Below are 24,786 nucleotides of genomic sequence, written 5' to 3'. Positions count from 1 at the left end.
TTGAGATTAACCGTGGAAATTATTTTTAGTTTTATTCAGATTTTTAGTTTTCATTATTTTGGATATGGAGACACTGTAACAAACATGTTTCCTCTTCTCTCTGTTTGTTCTTGTATATTCTCAACTGTAAAGACATTGCTGTAGAAACATAAGTTATTACTTGAAACAGCAAATTAAGATAATTTTCTGCCTGGCTCCTGTACTAAAAGATATGAATCTGAATGTGTCTGGTGTTACACTGAGCCCCTGCTTGCTCTGTGTGTTTTGTGCTTTAGTGCCGCTGCCAGCTGTGACGAGCATGAATGTTTACGATGAGGATGCAACCACCATGAGGGTGAGCTGGGAGGAGGCTGACGGTGCCACTGGCTACATGCTGCTGTACAAGTCCATCAATGCCACCGAGCCTCAGCTGGAGCAAGAGGTAAACTAATCCCACCTGGAAGTGCTGGCTTTGAAGCTTTATCTTTACCATTAGATCATATTGTTTCACCTGTATAATTCCTGGTATTCTGTTTTTTTCATTTGCTTTTGGCTGGTGTCTAATTGTCAGTACTTTGGCAACGTTTTGCTTGGTTCAGAACTGGCATATTTAAACTAAATGAAGAAATTCTTAAAACAGTAAAGTTAGTCTTGATGCTGTAGCCGATGCTCTTTGGCTTGTAACTAATATCGTGTTCATGTCATGGGAGTTACCATATTTACCAGTTTACCCCCTGTTTGCAAGGTTCATGTCAACATCTATGTCTAACATTGACCGTATATTTTTGAGAGCTCCACTTTAACTGACGTGGCACTTTTTCTAAAGTTCCTGAGAAGGAACAAATATGGGCAGTCGAAGTCTCACCAAGTTGTTCACAACAATGTTAGTGTATCTTTACCAACTATCATATGATGTAAATATGGTATAAGTCCTGCTAAACTATGTTGGCTTTGTGCTCAGTAAACCCCTGTGTGATGGCTTTTAGCAAAGCTTTCTAATGTAATGCTGAGTTTGGTTAAGCGGTGGCTTTGGTCTGCTACTTGATGTGACTCACTCATGAACTCTCCTCTTCTCTTGAGCTCTTACCCTTTTTTCTCTCTTTAACCAAAAACCCAAAACATGTTAACATTACCTTTCAGTAGTTTTCAGAAGCATAATGTGACTGAGTTAACGGATTAATGTTCCCACAGTGTGAGTAATAAGTACCTCACAACACGTAGGAAACACCTTTTAAACAATGGAAACACACGTGGACTCATAAACTCACATCTTTTTTTGTGTGTGTGTGTGTGTGTGCTCAGCATTTCCACGTTGACTTTATAAGACTGGGCTTGTGCTCGCGCCACCTTACTGCTTCCAGATGGCAGTGTGACGGGCGCTCCTTAGAGCAGGAAGTGGTAGCGAGGACCTACAGAAAGGAGAGCCCTCAGACAAACTAAGTAATGGCAGGAATTAGCTCATTGCCTGAAGTCATTGGGATGATATAAATGCAACAGATGCTATGCGGATGGAGCCGAAGGCCTCTGTGGCCTTCATCCGTATGTGCAATTGTACAGCTGAGGAAAGTTTAAAGGATGATTTAATGGTCTCTTCCGGAAAAATGCGCCGGACTGAAGTGTCAATAGTGGCCTCAGGAGTGGAGTGTCCTCGTCTATCAGCGTTAACTACTGATTTAAAATATTTTTATTTGTGTTTTTTGGCATGTTACCATAGAGCTTAGAAGACCACAATGGAATAAACTTTTAAGTTTACTGTGTTTTCATCCTGGACAGTAGTATTGTATGGTGGGACTGTACTTCTCTTTGCACTTTTGTTGTTGTCAGAAAATGTATACGTTTCTTGGAGGGTGTAGGATGGGGTCAAGGTCAGTGCTCTGCAGTATAGTCTATCTCCTCCACACCAAAACAGGAAAAGCATTTTGTACATTCTCATAAGTTGTCTGCTTTCCGACCTCCACAACCAGGTCCGTGTTGGAGGAGATGTAACTGCCGTCCAGCTTGTGCAGCTGATACCCAACACGGCGTACTCCATCTCAGTTCACGCCATGCACGATGAAGTTGCCAGTGACGCTCTGGAGGGGAGGGGAGTTACATGTATGTATCAGTAAACTCATTCTGTGCTGCACATTACATCACTCTCATTGGAACCAAGCTCATATGGAGACAGAATAGGTCTGATTAATTTAACACTAACTGGTTTTAAAACTGTTTTACTGGGCAAGTGATGTTAGACATACACTCAGTTTGAGGTGAGAGTGACGATTTTTCAGAATGTCCATAGAAACTCTGTAAAAACACTCGCTCTACTGTCCTACATCGCTTTCATCGGGCAAACATGAACACATGCCTTATGCTGCACATGTGACAAATCAAGCATTCAGCCGCAAAAGCTGCGCTGTTCAAGATGATTTACAGGCTTGATAACCACTTTGTCAGGCAGCTGCAGCACATTAAACATCACCTGCAAATGTCAGCACCCTCTAAAGTGACAAGAGAGTCGCTGGTTCCAGCTTCTCCAGTTTGAGGAATTTCTGTTATTCAGTGTTTCATATCAGAAAAAGTTCTGCATTGAAAACAACAGTTTGTTGCAGCACCAAACTCGACTCTAAATTGCTGTTAGGTACTAAGATCTACTAAGAGTGAAGGCCTAGTTGGCCACCCGACTTCAGCTGTTTAGGTTGTTAAGGCCAGCGTACATCTGAGGGCCAGGTAAAAACTGGGGAGAACTGTCAGGAGGGGCAACTGGCTTAAAAGCCTGTGCGGATCACCCCAGGATTTCACAATGAGCATAAAGAAGAGCTTGTGAGACCATGAAGTTCCCTCTGTCACCTCTCCAGAATAGTAACCCAGCCTTCATGTCCTGTATGGAAGCATGTTTCTTGCTGCTTTCGTAAATCAAAAACAGGTAGAAAACCATCTGCCTCCGAAAGATAAATGAAGTTTAGCTTAGATCTATTATTGTCAATGCTGACCAGAAATGTACATTTCAGTCAGTGGCTGTCACCCTGTTTGGGAAAACACTGACTCAGTCAGAGCTTTGAAGCCAGTATTACGTTATACAATCTTTTTTGTGGATGACATCTATCCAGGTCTACAGTTTGTTGAAATGACAACTCTTATCAACTTATTGCTTTGATCACTGGAAAAACGTTAACTACATCAAGAAACCACCAACAACATGGATACGTGAGTCACTATTGACAGGTTAGGGCAAATATTATAAATTCAAATGACCCTCTTGCCAAAAAGAAATGGATAAATGACCGATGTCGAGCTTTTCCAACATCACATTGTATGTTTATTAGATGTGTAATAGACATGAAAGATTATGACCGTTTATATTTCATCAGCTTGGAAATATTGTTTGTCAATATTTGGGACACATTACATTTCCTGACCACTTTATGCAGAAAGTGGTCTTTTTTTGCAACTGTATATATTTTTATCAACAGTTGCCACGTTACGGTCTCCTCATAAAGTTTGTAAGGGATCACAACATATATTCTCTTAAATGTCTTTTGAACGATAAAAACTTTATAAATCTCAAGCCAGTTTGATTTTCATGTCAGCAGTTATTTTATCAAGCTGGATCACATCTTCCACATGCTGGAGGTTTTACTTTGGATTGGAAGTTGTAGCTAGTAAACAGATGCACTGAAAAACCCAAAAACCCAAAGACCCAGAGCAGCAGTACTTTTTTAAATTTCTTTTTTAAAAGGAGCTGGAGTCTGTTTTTTAACTATTCAGAAAGTTTTGGCCCAAAAATGTCAGTAAGCAGCTGTTGAAGTCTTCACATGAATATTGACAGTGATGGTGCGATCAGAAATATTGTTGTACTCTTGTCAAGATGGATTAAATTTTAACGCATGTCCTTTTCCTGTCCTCCCTCAGTGCCCAGGCCTCCAGCTGGAGTCCTTAGAGTCACCGATGTTACTCACAGCACCATGAGGCTCAACTGGGACGCTGCTCCCGGAGCTGTCCGCAAGTACTTGATCACCTACAAACCAGAGGAAGGAGAACTGAATGAGGTAGGAGAGAGGTTTTGTCTTTCATTACTTAGCAAAATGAGTCAGAAACACTGCATACGTTTGAGATCTTTCATAATAGTGTTCAGAATTCTATGGCTTAAAAATTACAGGTTACAAAAGTTACTAAGAATCATGAGCACAATGCAGTTGGAATACTGAACTACCACAAATGCTTCTGTTAATTTAGCTTTAAAGTACATTAGGGCTACATGTCAATTAGCCTATTGAGTTATTAAATGGTTCAACGATCTAATAAAATTTTTATCACACAAAATAAGAAACTTTATACCAACATTTTTTACTCTTAATGCTTCACAAAACAAAATTCAATGATGGAAAAACTCTTCAACTATTTGTTGGAGCCCTTGAATAAACTTGTCTATTTATCAGTATGACTCAATACTCAAGGACCGAACCAACGGTACATCAAGTAAATACTTTTATTTTGTCATTAAGTAGCACTGTCTCAAATGTTGCTAAAAGGACATTGGTTTTCTGTGATGATTCCATAATAGTCAAAATCTTTGTGTGAATATGACGGACGCACGGTTCAATTCAACTTTATTTATATAACACCAATTCACGACAACGTCAAGAAAGAACTGGTTGGGGTGAGTAGAAAGTGCAGAGAGAAAAGAAAAGAGCTACAAAAGCAACAACAAAACATCTGACAGGTTGGTAGGACCCGTAGCTGCACAGTGGAAAACACACAGCTATCAAGCCGAGGACACCTGCAGAGAGGGACAGAGAGAGACGGAGACAGAGAAGGAGAAAGAAGACACAAAGTTGTCATACAGTGGTTACAAGTGAATGTGGGGTGAGGGGGAAGCAGAGAGGGTCGAGAAGTTTCAGTCAGCTGTGATATCTTTGTTCTGGGAAAGTGACCAAGTACCTCTCGGTAGCAGTGGCCCTGCGTTGCTGGCTGACCTGTATGAGAAAAGCAGTGTGTCTTCAGCCCTGCATGACTGCATCATCCCAGTACCACTCCGTTCTCATCTTTTCTCACTTGGCTGTCAGCAGAGGACAAACGGTCTGGGATGAATCGGCAGCAGGGGGTGTCGCCGGCCGACGCCTGCCAGACTTTTGCAGAAAGTTCTGATGAATGACGCTCACCAGCCCAACTCCCCTTTAAAAAAAAAGACTGTCAGAGCCTGTTGTCTCAGCAGAAGAACTCCTCACACTGGATTCATGCCTCCTGAGTGCTGAGTTTCTCTTCTCCTGCTGCTCACCTTATTCAGCTCTCCCAAGAAATGGAAAATTCAATTGAGAAAACATGTCTCAGTATTTGATACATTGAAGTTTTCCAATGATTAATTCTGGTATTTTCTGACCGTACAAATAGTTTTATACAATGGTTTTATTGATCTTTATTTTCCCTGAATTACATGTCTTAAAATTCCAGAAAAATAGTCGGCCTTTCTACTGAGTTGCACCAATCAATCTGACAGCTTTTTACATTCACACACTCCAACTTTCAGTCCCCTATGTGACCTTCCTGCACTGCCAGGCCCTTCCAAAACCATATTTTTCAAACCACAGATCTCTGATAAAATGGTCCCAGTTTAGAACCAATCTCTTTAGCACCAGTGTCTTTAAATCATTTATCACAATGGCATCTGATACTGTTGTTATATGATGGTCAGTGATTTTAGTAGAATGATCTGTAATCTTTAAAATGCCACAATGATTTACTTGTATTTAACAATTAACATGTAGCAGCACTGGCCGACAGCAAGGGGAGGAAAAAACTTCCAATGTAACAGAAATGTCAGTGTTTCACTTCTAGTTTTACTAGAGTACATTTTTTTGTGTGTGTGTATTAGTATATTACCTCAAGTACAGTTTTTAAGTAGGTCATTGGGAGAGGTAGGTTAAAAAGTTTTACCCGTGCATGGCACATGAATTGATTATGTTCACACTCTCTCTCACACACCAGTGACACACAGACCCACCCTCCTCACTAAATCAAACTCCGGCTTGAACCTGCCAGGGTTCAGTGGCCACACTTTAATATTCCCCCCCCCAAAAAACCCAAAACACTTTATGATTAAAGTACAAGGAACATGTGAGTGCTTTGCAGTTATTGATAACCGAATTTACCACTGTCAGGCTGAAGTCAATGGTGACATCACCACCCTGGACCTGACTGGCCTCATTTCTCAGACTGAGTACGATGTGGCTGTCACCCCGATGTACGACGAGGGACCTGGAAGCCCGATGCTTGGAAGCGGCATCACAGGTATGACACTTCTTTTCATACAGAAATTACATTTTCACTTTTTAACTTTCTGGTCACCTTTTTATTTTAACTGAGCTCTTGGATTATTACACCTCAAATTTGCCCACGAGTCAACTACTGCGATGCATCATACAGTGGACCTCTGCAGCTGGTACAGAACTCCTCTGTACGCCAAGGCATGAACATATTAGCCCGGTTTTGATTGACATATAACATATCTTCTGTAGAGTTTAAAGCTACAGTTTGTAACTAGTTACAACTTAATTTACAGTAAAGAATAATTTTTTAGAGAGATGGTCCATAACTCAAGGTGACACGGACTCACTGAACAGCTTTGGCAGCAGTCCAGGGATATTAACTGCAAGAGTGTTTTTAAGAGAGCCGCATCTTTTTGACCAATCGGAGAGAAAAGGACTTAGATTCCAAGTTTGAAGCTAATTAGGTTTTGCATTTTGTTTTTACCGTTTGTCCATTGTCCAGTGATTTGCTGGTTGAAGATGTCAGGAAGTTGCCTCTGTGACTCCTCGTCACATGGAATTCAAATAAACTAATAGACAGATGAGACCAGAGTGTTGTCAAGGTTGTTTTCAAAAGTAGAATTTGACTCAGTCTTTTGTTTTTTTAGAAATGATGGTGAGGTTTATGATTGTGAAAAGATCAGTATTAACTTGAAACCCGCTTTTAGAGGTGCTGAACTCCCTGTGTGCGGCAGTAAATCTGTGTGTGTGATCATTTATTGGATTGGCTCTGTTTATCATTAATCCCAGGTGAACTATAAAACCACTTTTCTTTCCTCCTCTGCAAACCTTGATATACAAAACTGATAAAATACATTTGCCAGCCCCCAACTTTAAGTACAGCTTCTGAATCACCGCCAACATTTCTGATTTCTTTGGGAATTTAATGTATGTTGCTGTGCTTATTATTATTTGGAGATCTACTGAAATTTGCAAATTAGGTTTTTATGTTTGGCAGTAGTAGAATATTTGGTTGGTACAGCGGACAGACATTAAGTAGAGGATTCCAAGAAGATAAAGAAGCTCTGTGTGAGATGACCTTACATTCATACCTAAATGGTTCATAATTCTTTATAGTTTTCAGTTTTTGTATAGTTGTATAGTTTTTTTCAGTTTTTGTTTTCAATTTTGAGCACAAAATTAAAAAAACACAATCAGATCACATCATGGAAACACTTAATAAATCCATTAAAGTATTCAACTGAAATGCTCTTGCTGATTTTATAAAACAAAAAGTATAACGTAACGTTATTTTTTTAAATGAAGCAAGACACACTGCTGTGCTGGGTGATACGTGTCTTCGTCACAAAATTAAAAATAAATGTCAACAAATAACAAATCAAATATTTTCCCTAAAAAGTGTTTTGAATCACCAGAATTCCACAGCAGATGTTGTGCATGCACAGTTGACTGGCTGGCCTCAGGCTTCCTGACATTACGTTTTGAAATGAAGAAATTAGCTCTATTTAACAAACAAGCTAATAGTGTTTGCAGACTGACAGACATCAACTGTGTGTCGAGGAAACTCGTTTGTTTGAATGTCTGTGCCTGGTTGGAAATATGCAATTTGAAAATGTTCAAGGTTATTGTGTGAGGTTCCAAATCTTCACAATTATACACACATTGACACATGCAAACAGACTCGCACACCAATCCAGACACATTACACGTGCATACATTTGGAACACACACATTTCAACATCTGTACAAGCACCCAAAGCCAACACACGCTGGCCGACAAAGTGCAGTCAGTTGCACGCTTGCAGCCACAGCATAAAGTCTAAACAGACCTTCTCATAAACAAATGTGTCCATTGTCTTCTTTCTGTCTATGTGAACAGATGTTGTCCCTGCCCCCAAGAACTTGCAGTTTTCTGAGGTGACCCAGTCCTCGTTCAGAGCTACGTGGGAACACGGAGCCCCAGATGTTGCTATGTACCGCATTGGCTGGGTGAAGAGGGGGGACTCCGAGTTCTTATCTGTAAGTCAGCAAATCTTTTACTTGACTGCGATTTAAAACGGCTTAAAACAGCTGTACAGCTGTGTGCAAGCTAATACAAAAGCACTGCAGTCACATCTGTCTTTGAAAAATTACAAGTGACTCCATCTTGAAACTAAATGTTTAATTAAATGTAGCATGGTACTGTGCAGTTTGTAATTATTTCTTTATTTGCCTTGTACCTTACTTGTAAGCCGCTTTGGATAATAGAAAATGACTCCATGAGTACAGAAATTAAATATAACAAATCAGCAACAAGTCAGCTCCAACATTTAATTAAGTTTGTCATTGGTATTGTGTTTTTCCTTTTGAAAGGTGAAGAAAATGAAAAATACAGATGTATATATGGAAAAAATGCATTTGTATCTTCAAATGGCCCATATTAATGTTTGCCAATGTGGAGAGTCATTGTTCAGCCTTAACTAGCAAACTAGTCAGTGGAGAGAAACTTAACTTAGGGATCTGTTTAAAAGGTGCGTCTCTGTAAAGTTTAGAAATTTTTTAAGTCAGCTTCCACTAGTTGCTTAGATCAAGAGTAGACCTTTTGACATGCATCTGGATTGTAATCCAAATATGCAATGGAGGTTTGTTTGGACTGCAGTGTCTCTCTGCAGAGACTGTAAACATGTTTGGTTGGCTCCTACATAGAGTAGCTAGCCAGGGGTAGAGTGGACACGTCTGTAGCCTGAGGGTTTTTTCTCCCTGTGATTTAAAAAAAAAGTCAAATACAGCAGTACATCTCTGAGTTAAGGGTAACTCAGAGACCTCTCTAATAAGTGGACTGCTTTCGTCCAGCCACACTTATGAAACTGAAGGTACTGTTTAATGCAAAATGTCACACAGACATAATGCTGAACTGTGATTCAAGATGTTGTTTATTACTGAAGTAAAATAGATTTCAAAAATAATCCATCATGGTTTTAAGGATCCCTTAAAAATGCTGTGCATCACAAAATGTGGTTATTGTATGTTCCAAGACTTAAGTGAAAACAGCCAGTTTAGTTTAATACAACAATATCACTTTGTTTTCTTCTTGTTATATATGGACCTCTAACGTTGTGAGCCCACTTCTGCCTCCAACCCTGCAAACCTTTACACAGAAACCTGTGAATAAAATCCATACCAGGTTTGTTCTAGCCTTAGTTTATCTTAATTGAATTTATTGGACCTGTTTGTTACCTGATCAAAACTGAAAGGTGCAAAATACTTTCTTTTTTCAGAGGTTCATTTATAAAAAAAAAAATTATGCAAGTTGTTGTCATTTTCTACTGTATCTGTGAGCCCAGTTCTGACTGCGAGGTTCTGCATGTGTTTGGCATTACATTGCCAAAAACTGCAAGCTTAGCAATAAAGACATGAAAATACGTTTGATATCAGCTACGTTGTCTTTCTGACACTTTACTTTAACTCTAAAAAGCACCAAATCCATAAAAATCAGCTTAAGGCACATGACCCAGTAAGATCAAGACTGTCTAGAAGAGTTTGCCCCTTGAGCCAGCACTATGCACGTGGGAGGGGAGGAAAAACTCCCTTTACAGAAGATGCCTCTGATAGAACCAGGCTCAGGGTGGGTGGGCGTCAGCCTTGCAGGCACATACATCTCTGAAGCCAGAGAAACCAGGCAGAAGGAGACTGAGAGGAAGACGCACAACTGCAGGGAAAAGACAGCTAATGACTTGCAGAGCTCTAAGTTTTATCAAAGACGTTTTGAACCTAGTCTCAACAATAAAAAGGTGTCTTCTCTCAAAAACCCAAGCTGGAAACTGGTTGAACAGACAATTAACATTCTACTTTTAGAAACTCTAAGAACCACAAGAACTGGGCTCAAAGAGATACGTTGACAAATCCAGTTGGTTGCATATTTATCGTTGAGGCAACTTGTCAGTCCTTCTAAAATACTGGGCTGATTTCTTCTCTGTGCCTTGTGTTTCTTGCCCGTCATTGTATCTGAAGAAGACATTTACAGGAACAATGCAATGTCTTCAACTACCCAGTTAAAATACATTTACAGCATCCTACGTCCACAACGACAAAATTAGATTTGTTTACCATTCCAGTAAAAGAATACCTGTCCCTGCTTCTCTGTGTCTCTTGGCAGGCTATACTAAGTAGCGATGAGACATCCCATGTTCTGGAAAACTTGGACCCCGACACTGACTACACTGTCACTGTCACAGCTATCTACCCAGACGAGTCAGAGAGTGAAGACCTGATGGGAAATCAGCGTACATGTAAGTCAGCCCACTGGCGTCCCATCGCCTTCTCAACACTCAAACGCATCATTTTTAACAGGCACAGATGTAACTCAAACTGAAGTAACATTGTTTTCTCAACATCTTTTTCTAGTGTTAAAGAATCCCGAGGGTATGTCATGACAAGGACTGGTTCCATTTTAATTGTAGTGTTCATGAGTTTGTGTGGGATGGTAATGTGGATGATCTTAGCGCACTTTGGTTTCTCCTGACTGCATGAATACATGTAGTGCCTCACTGCTGTGAACACAGTGAGGCACTAAAAGTGAAAGCACAGATTGTGGTGTTTACTTGAAGCTTCGAATGCAAACAGCGTGAAAAACACATCACCCTCCAGACCTCCATCATTGTGAAAGACTGATTCATTCCCATCCGTCACCGTTTTTTCATCATAACACTTCTATTGTGACATTCATTTCATTATGTAACGTCATTTTATCATCTTTCATGTATTAATCTCAGCCATCACTTTATTGTTGTTTGCATGTTGTTGCATACTTGTATAATGTTTCTGCTGTAGGGTTGGGGTTCACTTCCGATTCAACTCATTTATTATGCTGCAATCTAGAAGACTTATACAATAAGACAGAAATGTTAGAAACATTAACAGATATAACATTTGCTTCCAGATGTTTTATATCTCAATATGTGTGGATATTCTCACTACAGTGTATGAAAGCATTCTTTTCAAATTTGTTCTGAAATATATTTGTTATAATGCCCAAATTTGCTACAGTTGTTAATTTGCTACTATCGGGATCTTATAGTATTTTGGAAAATAACTTGGTAGGATTTGATTTTACTTGATTTGAAATGTTAACATCAATGATTTGAATGAGAAGTTACTGAACTTCTGCCCTGCTGTGAAGAGCTTCGCCCTCATCACCCTCTTAACATAGACCCCTACAGCTCCATGATCTACAGGGCTGTGAGAGCCTCACCATCACTGCCATCATAACTCTCACTATCATTACCATCATCGCCATCGTCATCCTGCACATAAAGTCCTGATGTGTTAATTGATTATCTCACTGGATTTGTCTGTATCCTTGCAGTGGTCTCTGGGCCCCCTCGAAACATGAAGGTTTTCAATGCCACCACCTCAGCGCTCACAGTCAATTGGGACCCTGCTCCTGGCACCATCCAGAACTACAGGATCACCTACAGACCCGCCGCTGGAGGCGACCCGCTCACGGTACAGTTACCTCTCATTTTACCGCCTCTACAATATTTAGTTATTTGTTTATTTAAGTGAATGCTATGAGTCAACATAAAAAACTATAGAAATTCAAACTATACAGCCAGAAGATGAATTCCAGTATCCACATCACAGCAGGAATTAAAATAAAACTGCAGAACATTGTTAATATTTATGTATTTTTGTGCAGTTGATCCCTTAAATGGTAAATGTGCTCCAAACAGTAGGATTCACAAAGTACTAGCTTTCTAAAAACACACACATGACTTAGCTCTTCATTTTATCAAGAGACAAAGTCTGGAGCTGCTCCACAGATTCTGAACAATACAGAGACTTAAGAGACTTTGGAAATGTTTATTTAACTTAATAACCAAATTGGCTTCATTTCATGTATTCATTCAAATTTGAGGTTTACCAGAAAACAGATTCCCTGTACTCGTCACCATGTGGCTGTGAACCCACACTGGGTATCGTCTGTTTGTCCAAGACGAAAGGAACAATACGACTGAATTTCTTTTATGGGTGTATTTTCTTCAAATGTTCCTGCAAACTGAGGATTTGTTGTGCTGCTTTTAAGGAGTGGAGGTTCCCAGCTGTGCTGCTCATTGGCCACTCGAGTCTGCTTTAGCCACTCGATGACAAATCATTAATGTCTCAATATGATGCGGAGCTTTAAATCTGTCAGTTTGCTGCATGTGTCCCAAAGCACATATTGACTCTCGTGCTCGTGAGATACCTCGATGATGTCCAAAAAAGGGGGTGGTGGGAAATGTCTGCAAAATATGTAGGAAATTTGGATCTAACAAAAATCTAAACAACTAAACTAAACAAAAATCTGTAATAACCAAACCCCTGAAATTACTGAAATGTATGCATAGATTTAACTGGTGGGAAGCAATATTCTTCCTTTTTTAGAATTTTTGGAAGAATAAACAATTTGTGCCTTCTGTTATTCAATATTACATCACATATCCATGTTAATGTCTTTTATGTAATGTTTAAAAGTCAAGCACAAATGGATTTTATGAGGATTTTATTCAAAAACCTTCAGAAGTGATAACCCAACGGATTAATGGAATATCAAATCATATTTCTAACAAAAGAGAACTATTAATAACCAAATGCTGGAATTCAATTTGAAATCGTCACATCACAAGCAACAGCAAATGTATGACAACCCCCCCCAAAAAAAACAAGACACCAGGGACCAAAAACTGCCAGGAAGTTGTATGATGTTTGTAAATCTCATCCCTCATCCTAAATGTCAGGAGACCTTTCAAAGAGACATTTGTCCAGCTACACTGAGCATATTTGATGTTTGGTGTATGACAGTATTCATTGTTAGGTATAGTTAAAGGAATCCTGTGATTGGCCTCAAAGCTTAAATTCCTATGCAATGACCCAAGTGATTTGCACTGGAAATAACTTATAAGCGAACAGTTGGTTGTATAAAAAAAGAACTTCAGCTAATGAAAATTTTATTTGGTCCCTGGGATGTTTTCGACAAAGCATGTCAGAGTTGAATCTTGATGTCTGGACATTATGTCATGTCTGTTTAATGGATCTGCGAGGGTGTTGTTTTTATTATCGTACGATAGCAGACGGGATGTTTGTTTGCAGGCTCAGCTCAGGGTCGCAGAAATGCAGAAACATGCTAAAAAATTAAGCTTAGGACTAGAGTTCTGTGCTACTACTGAACAGTATGCACTTTTTTTAAATAGAATGAAACACTAAAGTCAAGAAGATTGATAACTGTTATTTATGTGGAATAATTGAAACTGAACACAGTGATGTACAGAATCTCTTCTGAGACTCTACAGTTAATTTGAGTTAATTTGAGCTGTAATTGCACTTTTAAAGAACAAGCCTGGGGAGAGTTTTTCCTATGTCAACAAATCGCATGAAGACTTAAGCCAACACAGATCCTACTAGCAAGTATTGTGTGTATCAAATCGTGATTTTATTCCTCTGTGCCACAGAGGTCTATATTGTCCAAAACCCATTAAAAACACATTTATAACAAATTAGCCACAGTTCCACTGTGTGACTACATGTTCCTCCATTACAGCGATCACACGCACTCTGGGATTCATTTAATTGAAGCTGTACACCTTTTCTTAAAAAGAACACGGAGCTCCAAGAGTAATTCAATCTTAGAATTCTGAAAAGGTTTAAAAGTTCTTGAGCAATGTGATGTTTCTGTAATTTCAGTCAATTTGATTTCTGTAAAACATAGAAAGAATAATATAGGTTCTGTGATGAACGGTGTTACTGTATGGAGTAAGAACCTCACTTCAACACGCAGCGGAGTGTGTGTGATTGTGAACTGAACAGCTGCTGAGCCAGGAGCTGACTATTTGCATGTTTCTCAGACTAAAATAATGGTTTTAATATGATGTTTTAGCCTCTGTCATTTGTCTCTTAGCTAGCAGACAACTGCATTGTATACATTTCATGATACACATGATACCGATGCTGAGTTGTTACTCTGTAGTCAGGATTTTCTAAACTTTCTACTTAATTTTATACATGAGAAATGACTCATGTATAAATAATTAGTTAGAAACAGTAAATCACTGTCCAAAACATGACACCTAGGAGACTTGCTTCTCACTTTAATTAAAAAAAAAAAAAAAAATGATGTAAGGTTTGTTTCTGCCAAAAAAGTCTAATTGCTGATATGTTTCGTGTAAACAGAAGGAGATTGGAGGGAAGAAGACCAGTATCGTCCTGCAGAAGCTCGATCCTGACACACCGTACTCCATTACGGTGGCGGCTATGTATCCCAACGGCGCCAGCAAGGACATCTCTGGAGAAGGACGAACCAGTAAGAGGCGATTGTGATAGTAATGCACAACTTTTAAACATTCAGAGATATTATATTAAATTAAAAAAAGTACAAGTGAAAAGAAATGGGGGAAAATTAGAAAGGAGAAGAAGAGCAGTAGGGGGTAAAGAAAAAATGATAATAAGAAGAAAAGATTTCAAGGAAAATGGAAGATGATAAAGTAAATGTAAATTTATGTTAATATACTATGTCAGTATAAATGTCCTACACACAGAGCTACTCTGGCTGTCAGAACTGTGTATTGTGTTAAATAACCATGTGTGATACCTGGATTTGTTTTCCCTCAGAGCCTCTGGGTGGAGTGAGGAACCTGCAGGTGTTAAACCCGACCATGACCACCCTGAATGTGCGGTGGGAGCCCGCCGAGGGCCGAGTGAGGGAGTACAAAGTGCTGTATGTCCCAGCTGCTGGCGGAGCAGAGAGCATGGTAGGACAACAATCGCCTTTGGCTGCCTGATGCTGTGCAGAGCTAAATCTGAAGCGAAGTCATTCAGCTGTTTTTCAAGTTTTTTATTTTTTTTTAAACTACATGACAGAACCCATTGTCTCTGCACTCATCATAATGTTTAATACTTCCCGTAGCCTTCATTCAGTCATGCATGTTAACAACTAGTGATTTGATTTCACAGCACAGTGTGTTTGGCGAATGTGCTAATTGTGCATTTTAAATACCCCCTGGGTTTTAGTGGTAGCTGCACTGCTCCAATGCATGTTAAAAGCTGAATGTGCCGCCATCGATAATGTTTACATGCACACCAGTAACCAGGGTGATGGTATTTATGTGCACTTAAGAAACTGTGTTACAGGAAATCCACATGTAAATGCAGCAGAAGAGTAACCTGATTCTTCTTTCACGTTAACTGTATAGTGACAGGAAAAAGCTACTTTCAGACTTTTTTTTGCGAACTGTCTGATTTTACAGGAGGAGGAGACTGGGTGGAGTCGAGAAATATTTTCCGACCCATGGAAAAAAAAACAACGAAGGACAAAGACTAAATTAAATTCATAATGCAAAATGTTACAGCACCTGGTGAGTGCAGTTTATCTTCTGATGAGAACACAGAAGATAAACCGCACCTAAAATAGTTTACTGGCACAACAGATGAATAATATGACTGTGTGGTTACAGAAACAGGAGGAGAGAGAATAAAATGTATTTTCTCCTGAAGACAGGTATTAGGAAACTGGGTGGAATCACAGTTACAGTAGTTTCTGTATTTGTGTTTTTCCCCACCTTGAAGGACAGAGGAGGTTTAACAGCTGTGCCCCTGTCCCTGAGAAACACTTTGACCAGAGGAGACTGTCTCTTTTTCGGGTTTTAATAACCGCGCGTATTCAACATCATCACAGGTGATTTGTTTCCCTGAAAAACAGCAGGTAGAGTCTTTGGCTCGTCAAACCAAAACAAGTACACAGATGAACAGCAATATCAGCAGCAGAGCTCATGATCCACACAGAACGGCGGGAACTTTATTAATGAGCCCACGGAGACCGGACAGGATTTCTAAAGTTGTTAAATCCTTGTCCTTGTCCATCTCAGCTGGAAAAGGCTCTGGACATTGACTCCCACACTTTTCCTGTGTCTGGTTAGTTACTAACACATGATCATTAACACAGGCAGTGGATCACGCTGGTACTTTATAGACCAGAGCTCATTCTGTAAAACAACTTCAGATTAGTTTTCATGGTTGGATTAGTTTAAAATAAACTGTTCTGAACAACACTGAACTGCATGTTTGAAACGAAAGGACATCACTCCATGGTGATTATGTCCCTAATCCCCTGAACCAATACAAGCAACCAGCTTTCCCGTTTACGTGACACGAACGAAATCAGCTTTGCTAGAGAGAGACTATAACCTGGTTACTTAAGTCCATGTAAACGCATTGTAGCAACTAGGCTCCGTTTATAGTTCTTTGCAGACTTGTTTGTTTTGTTCCTGTTTTGGCGTTAACATGGTTTGAAAGCTGATTTGTCGACTTTGTTGTTGAACTTAGGAAACAGTATCAGCAGGTACCACCAACACTGTGCTGCGAGGGCTGCAGCCTGACACCCTGTACACTGTCTCCCTGGTGCCGGTTTACGCTGACGGAGATGGAAAGATGATGTCTGAAAATGGAAAAACAAGTAAGAACATTAAAATACTCAGAACATGTAGAAGTAAGTTCTGTTGCAAACTTTTCTGAAAGTGAAAAAAAATATTTAAGTTGAACTCAGTGATCCTTTTTTCTGATGCAGCCCATTGTAATTAACCACTGGAACCAATTTGAACCCTATTTCAAAAAGAGCAGTTGTTTAACAAAGTGTGTTTTTTTTTTTTTTTGTTTGTTTTGTTACTTTGGTTTAATAATTTAAAAAAAATTATCAAAAACTTTATGTTTTAATATGTGTTTTCTAAACCGTCTCAATGGTATTTGAAAAATCAAAGTACCAGAATGGCTGGTATAAAATGTAAGAAGTTGGTTTACGTTTTAAAGCTTTGTTAACTTCATTCTGTACACTCAAAAAATCAAATGATATGAAGTTTTAAAATAAAACTACTCATGTCAGTTTATAAAAACAAATGTGTCAAATTTTATAAATATGAAGAGAATCTTGAGATAATAGATCTAAATAGCCTTGTACAACCCCGTCAAATACAACTGATCATCTTGTTCAGGACCTCTGGGGGGAGTGAAAAAACTGAGGGTGACCGACCCCACCATGACCTCCCTTAATGTGGACTGGGACCCGGCTGATGGTGCTGTTCGCCTCTATAAGGTTTTCTATGTGCCTGCGGCCGGTGGTCGAGAAGAGATGGTGAGTCCTTCAAGCCTGTCTTAACCTCTGAGGACATAGTTGAGATTTCAGTTTAGGAAGGTGGTTGAGATGAAGAATCTAAATGATTTTTGATTTTTTTATCTTGCTTGTATCTCTCTAAACAGGAACAAGTTCCTGCAGGTACCACCAACATCGTCCTCAGGAACCTGGCGCCTGAAACACTGTACACAGTGTCTGTGTTACCGGTGTATCCTGCCAGGGAGGGAAAACGGCAGTCTGAGAATGGAAAGACATGTAAGTCATGGTGACGCTGCAACATATTTTTTGAATATAGATCTTGGAATATTATAGCATAAATTGTGCTTCCAAGATGCTTTTGTTGCGAGCATCAGCTGAGCATGTTTACAAGTTAGTGTAAAATGTATGTGTTTTGATTAAGAGCAAAGTTTGCATTCGCTGGTTGAAAACTATTTCCATGCTCCCAGTGCCTTTGGGTGGAGTGGGCAACATGAGGGTGACCAACCCAACCATTACCACTCTCACTGTAACCTGGAATCCTGCTGATGGGAATGTGCAGGGCTACAAAGTTATCTATGTTCCTTCCGATGGAGGAATGGAAGTTGTGGTAAGATCCTATCACTCATCATAGAAAACTCTCACTTAAATAAAGGCCTCTTTGTATATTAGACTGTACTATAAAAACATGATAAAAGTAACGTTACCTTGGGTTGAATCCCAATGAGTAGATTCAACCAAGTGAACTTAAATTGAGTGGGTATTGAGATAACTGGAGTTGCATCGAGTTCATTTAAATTCAGTGGATACTCATTGATCTGAGTCTGGAGTTAAGTTGAACTGAGTGGTGACCAATTAAACTAAGTTTAAGGTTGAATTGAGTTGAGATGAGTTGACCAGACATGAGTCGAGTTGACTTGAGTTGAGTGGAGATGACTTAATGAATTTTGCTGAACTGAGTGAAATTAACTTGAGTTGGTTTCATTGAGTTGACTGGAGTTAGGTTTGAGCTGAGTGGATTTGGGCTAAGCTGAGTTGAATTGAGTTGGGGGTGCTAGAATTAGAAGAGAAAAGCTAACCTGGGTTAAGTTAATATTTTGGACATGAGTTAAGTTGAGTGAAATCAAGATACTGTACCTTGAACTGAGTGGAGTTGGGTCGAGCAGAGTTGAGTTAATATGACTTTAAGTAATTTGAGCTGAGTGGTGACCAATTAAACTAAGTTTAAGGTTGAATTGCGTGGAGATGAGTTGACCAGACATGAGTCGAGTTGACTTGAGTCGGTTGCTGAACTGAGTGAAATTAACTTGAGTTGGTTTCATTGAGTTGACTGGAGTTAGGTTTGAGCTGAGTGGAACCATCGTGTCCTTATTGCAGTCACCTCCATTTGAGATTAGTCCAGTTAAGTCAACTTGGATTAGGATGACTTTAGTCATTTGAAATAAGCAAATTAACTTGAGATTAGCTTCATTGTAACTGAATCTCCTTTTATTGTAGTCCTACGCTGAGAGACTTTGTGAGCTGATCTGAAAAATGTATCAAATGTTAGTAGTATCAAATGTTTTAGTCCTGTTGTGTGGTTGATGCCATTTCTCTGACAATCTCTCTATGGACTGAAGTAGTGTGAATAGATGTGATTGTAAGAGGCCCTCTCTGTGCCTCCCAATGTCTTTTAACAACCATGAGCAATTACTCACTTTTGAAATGTCTCTTCTTTTGCAGCAGGAGTTAATAAAAACGCTGTCAGACTCTGTCTGAACTGCTGCTCTTCAAAAGAAACGAAACAATCAGAGCTCTTGACAGGAATTTAGTGATGTCATGCTATTTGACAGGATAATCCTTCGTGCATTTACCACACAACAGCATTTAAGTCCTTGTTAGCAGAGTGAATTCCTCATCGTTGTATATCTTGTTTGTGGGGTTTACATTTCTCTAGTGCAGTTTGTGCAGAAACAATAATCCTTCCAATCATACGCCTGCCATCAATGCTGAGGTTCAGTGCGTAGAACTGTGAAATAACACATCTGAATGTGGCTCGCTGACAGTTCGGCTGCTTAGGGTTTGTCCTATTAGAAATAGTTCATTTCTATTTCAGTGATATAACTTTTGCCTTTAATTAGTGTGTCAAAATAAATATTATAGAGGAATTTTTAACTCCTGTGCCAGAGGAATTTGAAGCCTTTCCATGTGCTTTCAAGTGTTGCTTCTTCAGCTAAAGACAAAATCGTCAAACAATGCTCATCCTGGAATCCTGAGTTCCTGTATGATTTAGTTTAGAACAGTTGGGTACAGAAGTTTGCATCCCCTTAGCTTGACAAAGCAAAAATGGTTACAACATTTTTATTTCATCAAAATATCTTTAATGCACATTCAGCTAGTAAAAATGCATCTTCACTCCAAGAGAACTTTTTGCACAAGCTGAATATGCATTCATGTTATGTGAGGGGATGTAAACTTAACCCATAACCTCACATAGAAATAATGCACCTTTAGCAAGATGTTTCCACAAATGTTCCGTCATCAACAGAAGTAACAAAAATAGTAACATTTATAAAAAGCTTCTTAAAAATTGTTGTCTTTGCTCTTTTTGCCGTTACAAACTGAGGGTATGCAAACGTTTGCACTCAACTGTGTTAATTTTAGTCTTTGAAAGTTCAGTAGCTGAAGCTGAATTAGTATCTTGGTACAGCAAGGGCAATAGTTTTTGTGCTTTAGGGGACGGTTAAGCTTTCTTGCGATTGGTCAAATGGGGGACTAGTGTCGAGTCAACTATGTGTCCTCGTAGGAACAAGTATCAGAGAGCACCACAACCACCGTCCTGGAGAAACTTCTGCCAGACACACACTACAGCATCACCGTGGTCCCAGTCTATGCCGAGGGAGATGGACCTAGTCTGTCCGATACTGGCAAGACAAGTGAGTAACTGTGCTTCAAGTGCTTCCATCAACCTTGAAAAGCCTCTAAGAAACCATAACCAGATAACTTCCTCCCTGACTGAACTGGAGCTGCTTTACAAATGATTCAACAGAGAAAAGGAGAGAAACAAATGCATAGAAGTTAGCTAGCAAGGGTGGGGATAAAAACATAGCAAGTTTTTCCTGAAAGCGGACATTTAAAATAATTGTATTTTAACTGACACTTTAAACAATTTATGCAAATATTCTGCAGCAAGAAGCAATTCGATCAATAATCAATAGATCAGAAATAAGGCATCACACGCCAGTTTCTGAAATAATGCAGAGACACAGAGACACCAAGGCAAATGTCTGAGGGAGAATACTATTTTCTTGGCCATGATCATTTGGACAAATCGCCCCCTGGACACTAGTAATCTCTGACTAGAAAGCAGCTGTGTGATGTTCTGTTCCAAACATTGACGGCGTCTTCCTGTTTTTTTGTCTCTGCTCAGGGCCACTGGGTTTTGTGAAGAACCTGAAAGTTACTGATCCTACCACTAGCACCCTGAACGTCCGCTGGGACCCCGCCGAGGGAAACGTTCGTGAATACATCGTGATCTGGTTGCCGATTACTGGAGGACAGCAGGATGTGGTAAGACTACGTGCACACCCTCAATGTTTTGTCAGTACTTTTCCTGAGACAAGTGTATCTGACAGAAACTAGATGGCAGAATAGGTACTGTAGTTTGTTTTCTAGGTCCAGATGTTGAGTTTGGACGAGACACTGGGAACTGCTCTTGTGCCTCAATAGTATTTAGGTTTTCATGACTTCCTGAAACGTAAATTAACCAGCGTTGTGCTCATTACTCCGCATACGTAATATATTATTTGTTACTTGCTTCGCTGTTTAAAATTAATATTATTACTTATTACTCCTATTCAAAACTAACTTGTTGTATTACTTGTTAAATTACTTGTTCAAAGGGTTAGGGTCCGAAAGACGGACAGGGTCAATAGTGCCATGAATATTTCATCCATCACATATGCAGCCACGAGCTTCATTAGGTCTTTGTTCCTTGTTGTAGCTGCTGTTAATGATTAAAATCCAGTTATAGTTGTTTAGGGCTACAGCCGTCCTCCACAGCTGCACAGTTGTCAGGGTGCATCTCCCTGACCTTTACATTGTTGACCTGTCTTAGTGTTTCACGAGGTTCGAGGTGTTTTTCACAGTGGAAGGAATCTTGGCACTATTTGTTCACAAGTTACATGTTCTAATAGTGTTTTTATCACCTTTCGTCTAGACAAAATCCAAGTAATTGGAATATTGTGGTCATATTGTCCTTGTACCCTTTATCTTTTTGAATTGTGTTTAGTTTTTAGATCCATCTGGGTTAAATTAGGACAATACTGGAGATTTTGCAGTTTAAAGTTTACTGCGAATCATCTACAACTTTTGCTGCTTGCTATTTCACATCTTTTACTGCCAACCACTTATTTACTTAAAAAAAAAAAACTAATAACCAAGTTCCATCGCAATAAACATCACACCTATGTAGGTGGTGGCATTTTGTTTAAGGCATCAATACAATAACCTATGTCAGATTAATGTTATTAAATTCTTATCATACCATAAATGTGTAAAATTCACAGACAGTATTTCTCAGCTCAAAGTTGTCAACTGCCTTTTAACTCTCGTCATCCCAGTTGTGGCGAAATGGATTGAATTACATGGATTACACTGCAAAGCTTTGCTTGTATTTGATCGGTATTTGCTTGCTGGAGGAAATTGCAAAGCGTTGCAGGAAGAAGTGTGTGGCACCACACACTTTACACACAGACGGGCTCCACTCAAGTAAATGGGAAGGTTGTTATTTTTAATGCAAAGTAGATAACGAGATCAAAGCATGGACAAAGCAAGCAGGAAGGTCCTGAGGCTCAGAGTAGGGCTCACATTTTACCTAATCATGTGGACCTGTGTCAAGGATTGAACCTAGAGCCAAAAAGGCACAATCTCATCCAAAATAATCTCTGCTGTCATATGTACTGTTACCTGAGGGGTCAAGCAGGACCCATATCTAACGTCAGATAGGATAGATAACACAATGGAAGCAAGCCCTTAAGAATATGAGAATTGATTTTGGAATGATATACAGCCAAATGGAAGTTTGAATAGTGTCCTGTATATTACATACTGTAAATATTATTTCATGCTGTAAAAAAAGAATTGACTATTATTGTGATTGTTATGTACTAATTTTGATATGATTCCATGATTTAAAGGGGTTGAACAAAATATTATTTACTGGAGTGAGACATAGGAAAGAAACCAGTAAAATGTTAGTGCTGCTCTGCCACAGTTCTGTTTACAGTTTGGAAAAGTTGTCAGGTTGTTTATGTTCACATCGCTCCCATCTTGTCTGACTGGACCATAGATGGAAAGCTTACTGCTGCTGCTTCTTGTGTTTGTCCAGTGAGAATCTGTAGTGAAATTAAATATAGTTCGTGCAAGTGAGAAGTTTTCTTTGCAGCTGAAAATTACAGTGCTTCCCAAAGCACCAATATTATAACTGCAGGCACTGTACTGTGTCAGTAGCCTCATTTTAGTCTTGGCTTTGCGTTTGGATTATTTCAAGATATTTGGAGAAAAGCCAGTGGCGTGAGATGATTACACTTATTTCCAGAGCACTTTCACGCAAGAACTATCTTTTCTTCCTCTGGAAAATGTGAAACATCGGGTTGTAAAAGATGGAAACCGCTGCATAATGCTGCCGCCTTTAAATCTACATACGCTTCCAGCTAATCGAAAACAGTTGATAGGAATGTGTGATCACTGAAATCGCTTCCAAGACCATTTGAGCTGTTTTCTATAAAGCAATGACAATTTCTTGAGGGGGTCCATTTCATTACACTGTGTCATGAAAAAGGATGATTTGATTTGGAAACACTTGAAATTATCTCAGCCTATTGGCAGAGTTAAAGACTTAATATTAGATTAAATGGAAAAAGAGCAAATTTATATTTACAGCAGAGGAAGGCATTTTGTCTTCGCTGCCAGTTTGAGCGAAGTACCAAAGGCCCAGACTGTCCCAGGACATTTTAGAGGAGGCTTTCTTCTTAAATCCATCTTTATCTCAGAGCTTCTACTGTTTCTGTTACTGTGCTGCACAGTTTGTTACTGGCTAAAGCTGCATCCAAGAACCTGGGCTCTCCAAACTCCTTATTCCTAGGTTGAGCTTTTTTAACAGTTCACCAAGTTCAAAGTCGTTTTTCTTTTCTTTTCTTTCTCCTTTTCTTTTCTTTTCTTTTCTTTTCTTTTCTTTTCTTTTCTTTTCTTTTCTTCCCCCCCCCCCTCTACTTAACCAGGACTCGGTGCCTGGAACCATCACCTCCACTGTTCTGAAGAACCTGGAGCCAAACACTGAATACACTGTCACCTTGGTGCCTGTCTACCACGAGATGGAGGGTAAACCACAGTCTGAAAATGGGAAGACAAGTAAGTTCATGAGAGTCAGTGGTGAACAGCACTGAGCCAAGTCTTTTTACTGAATGTGTTTTCTTAGTCATGCTATCTTTAGTTCACCAAGGCCTCATAAAGATGCAAGGAGATGGGTTGCAAATTGAAGGGGCACTAAAACAAAATAGTGGGGAGAAGGGGAAAGGAAAGAAAAATAAAAACTTAAAACTAGTGCTGTCATAATAATAATGTCATATTGATTAATTCATCTGTGGTAAAATTAGATCAACAATTTAACTCCCGTTGATTCTGCAGCTGCATCACTGTTTAAGTTATCACAGTAACATTATCAAATCACTGGTCTGTCTGGATGGGTCAGTAAATCTTCCTTCACAATCCGCCTCCCAGTCAGGGTTTGCTTCATTTAAAGTTACTTTTCTATAAATCCTCTGCTATATGATTTATTCCTACATCTGAGCTTTAAGTGAGACGTATTCCTCCTCCTCAGATCCTTTGGGTGGAGTAAAGAACTTGCAGGTGATTGACCCGACCGTCAGCTCGTTGACAGTCCGCTGGGATCCAGCAGTGGGCAATGTCCAAAGCTACAAAGTCTTCTACGCAGCCCAACCAGATGGAGAAGAGAAAATGGTAGAAGCATTTATGTTGTATAAAGATTTTTTATTTTTTCAAATTTCAAGTTGGGTTTACTTACCCAATACAAACTGTTCTCATTCACTGGATTCACTGTGCACTTAGTTGTTCTCACCATAACCACATCAAATTGTTGACTTGCTGGCAAATGTGTTACTGTTTTGTTGCGCAGGAGGAGGTCTCAGGAGGCACCACCACCACCATCCTAAGGAACCTGGAATCCAACACACTCTACAATGTAGCAGTTGTTCCCGTCTACACAGATGTGGAGGGCATTCGGCAGGCGGAGAAGGGAAAGACAAGTGAGGGAACTATTCAGTACATTCAGCTCTTGTCCACATAATGGGAATATAGTGCACAGAGCACACACTCCAGGAAGCATGTGTGTATTGTTCTGAAGAAAGTCCAATAATCAAATCTGAAAATGCCCCACATGGATTTTTAGTGTCA

General features: G+C 39.5%; 1 protein-coding gene across 5 annotated transcripts in view; it reads left to right on the top strand.

Moving 5' to 3' along the window:
• Positions 1 to 24,786, top strand: part of col12a1b (collagen, type XII, alpha 1b) — a 112,111-nt gene that overhangs the window by 38,869 nt on the left and 48,456 nt on the right. For 3 of the 5 annotated variants that reach the window (XM_067481593.1, XM_067481594.1, XM_067481596.1), the window contains exons 23-41: positions 276 to 421; positions 1,944 to 2,073; positions 3,871 to 4,007; positions 6,117 to 6,246; positions 8,104 to 8,243; positions 10,360 to 10,492; positions 10,608 to 10,625; positions 11,569 to 11,708; positions 14,409 to 14,538; positions 14,847 to 14,986; positions 16,557 to 16,686; positions 17,219 to 17,358; positions 17,484 to 17,613; positions 17,805 to 17,944; positions 20,120 to 20,249; positions 20,744 to 20,883; positions 23,595 to 23,724; positions 24,194 to 24,333; positions 24,509 to 24,638. In XM_067481593.1, the coding sequence (XP_067337694.1) occupies positions 276 to 421; positions 1,944 to 2,073; positions 3,871 to 4,007; positions 6,117 to 6,246; positions 8,104 to 8,243; positions 10,360 to 10,492; positions 10,608 to 10,625; positions 11,569 to 11,708; positions 14,409 to 14,538; positions 14,847 to 14,986; positions 16,557 to 16,686; positions 17,219 to 17,358; positions 17,484 to 17,613; positions 17,805 to 17,944; positions 20,120 to 20,249; positions 20,744 to 20,883; positions 23,595 to 23,724; positions 24,194 to 24,333; positions 24,509 to 24,638 (2,454 nt within the window). The remainder of the gene's footprint in view (positions 1 to 275; positions 422 to 1,943; positions 2,074 to 3,870; positions 4,008 to 6,116; positions 6,247 to 8,103; positions 8,244 to 10,359; positions 10,493 to 10,607; positions 10,626 to 11,568; positions 11,709 to 14,408; positions 14,539 to 14,846; positions 14,987 to 16,556; positions 16,687 to 17,218; positions 17,359 to 17,483; positions 17,614 to 17,804; positions 17,945 to 20,119; positions 20,250 to 20,743; positions 20,884 to 23,594; positions 23,725 to 24,193; positions 24,334 to 24,508; positions 24,639 to 24,786) is intronic. The other 2 variants (XM_067481595.1, XM_067481597.1) reach the window with 1 other exon arrangement.

The sequence above is a fragment of the Channa argus genome, chromosome 17 (genome assembly GCF_033026475.1).
Source record: "Channa argus isolate prfri chromosome 17, Channa argus male v1.0, whole genome shotgun sequence".
Taxonomy (NCBI): Eukaryota; Metazoa; Chordata; class Actinopteri; order Anabantiformes; family Channidae; genus Channa; species Channa argus.
The sequence above is the reverse complement of the archived record's forward strand: the minus strand, read 5'-3'. Positions and strand labels throughout refer to the sequence as shown.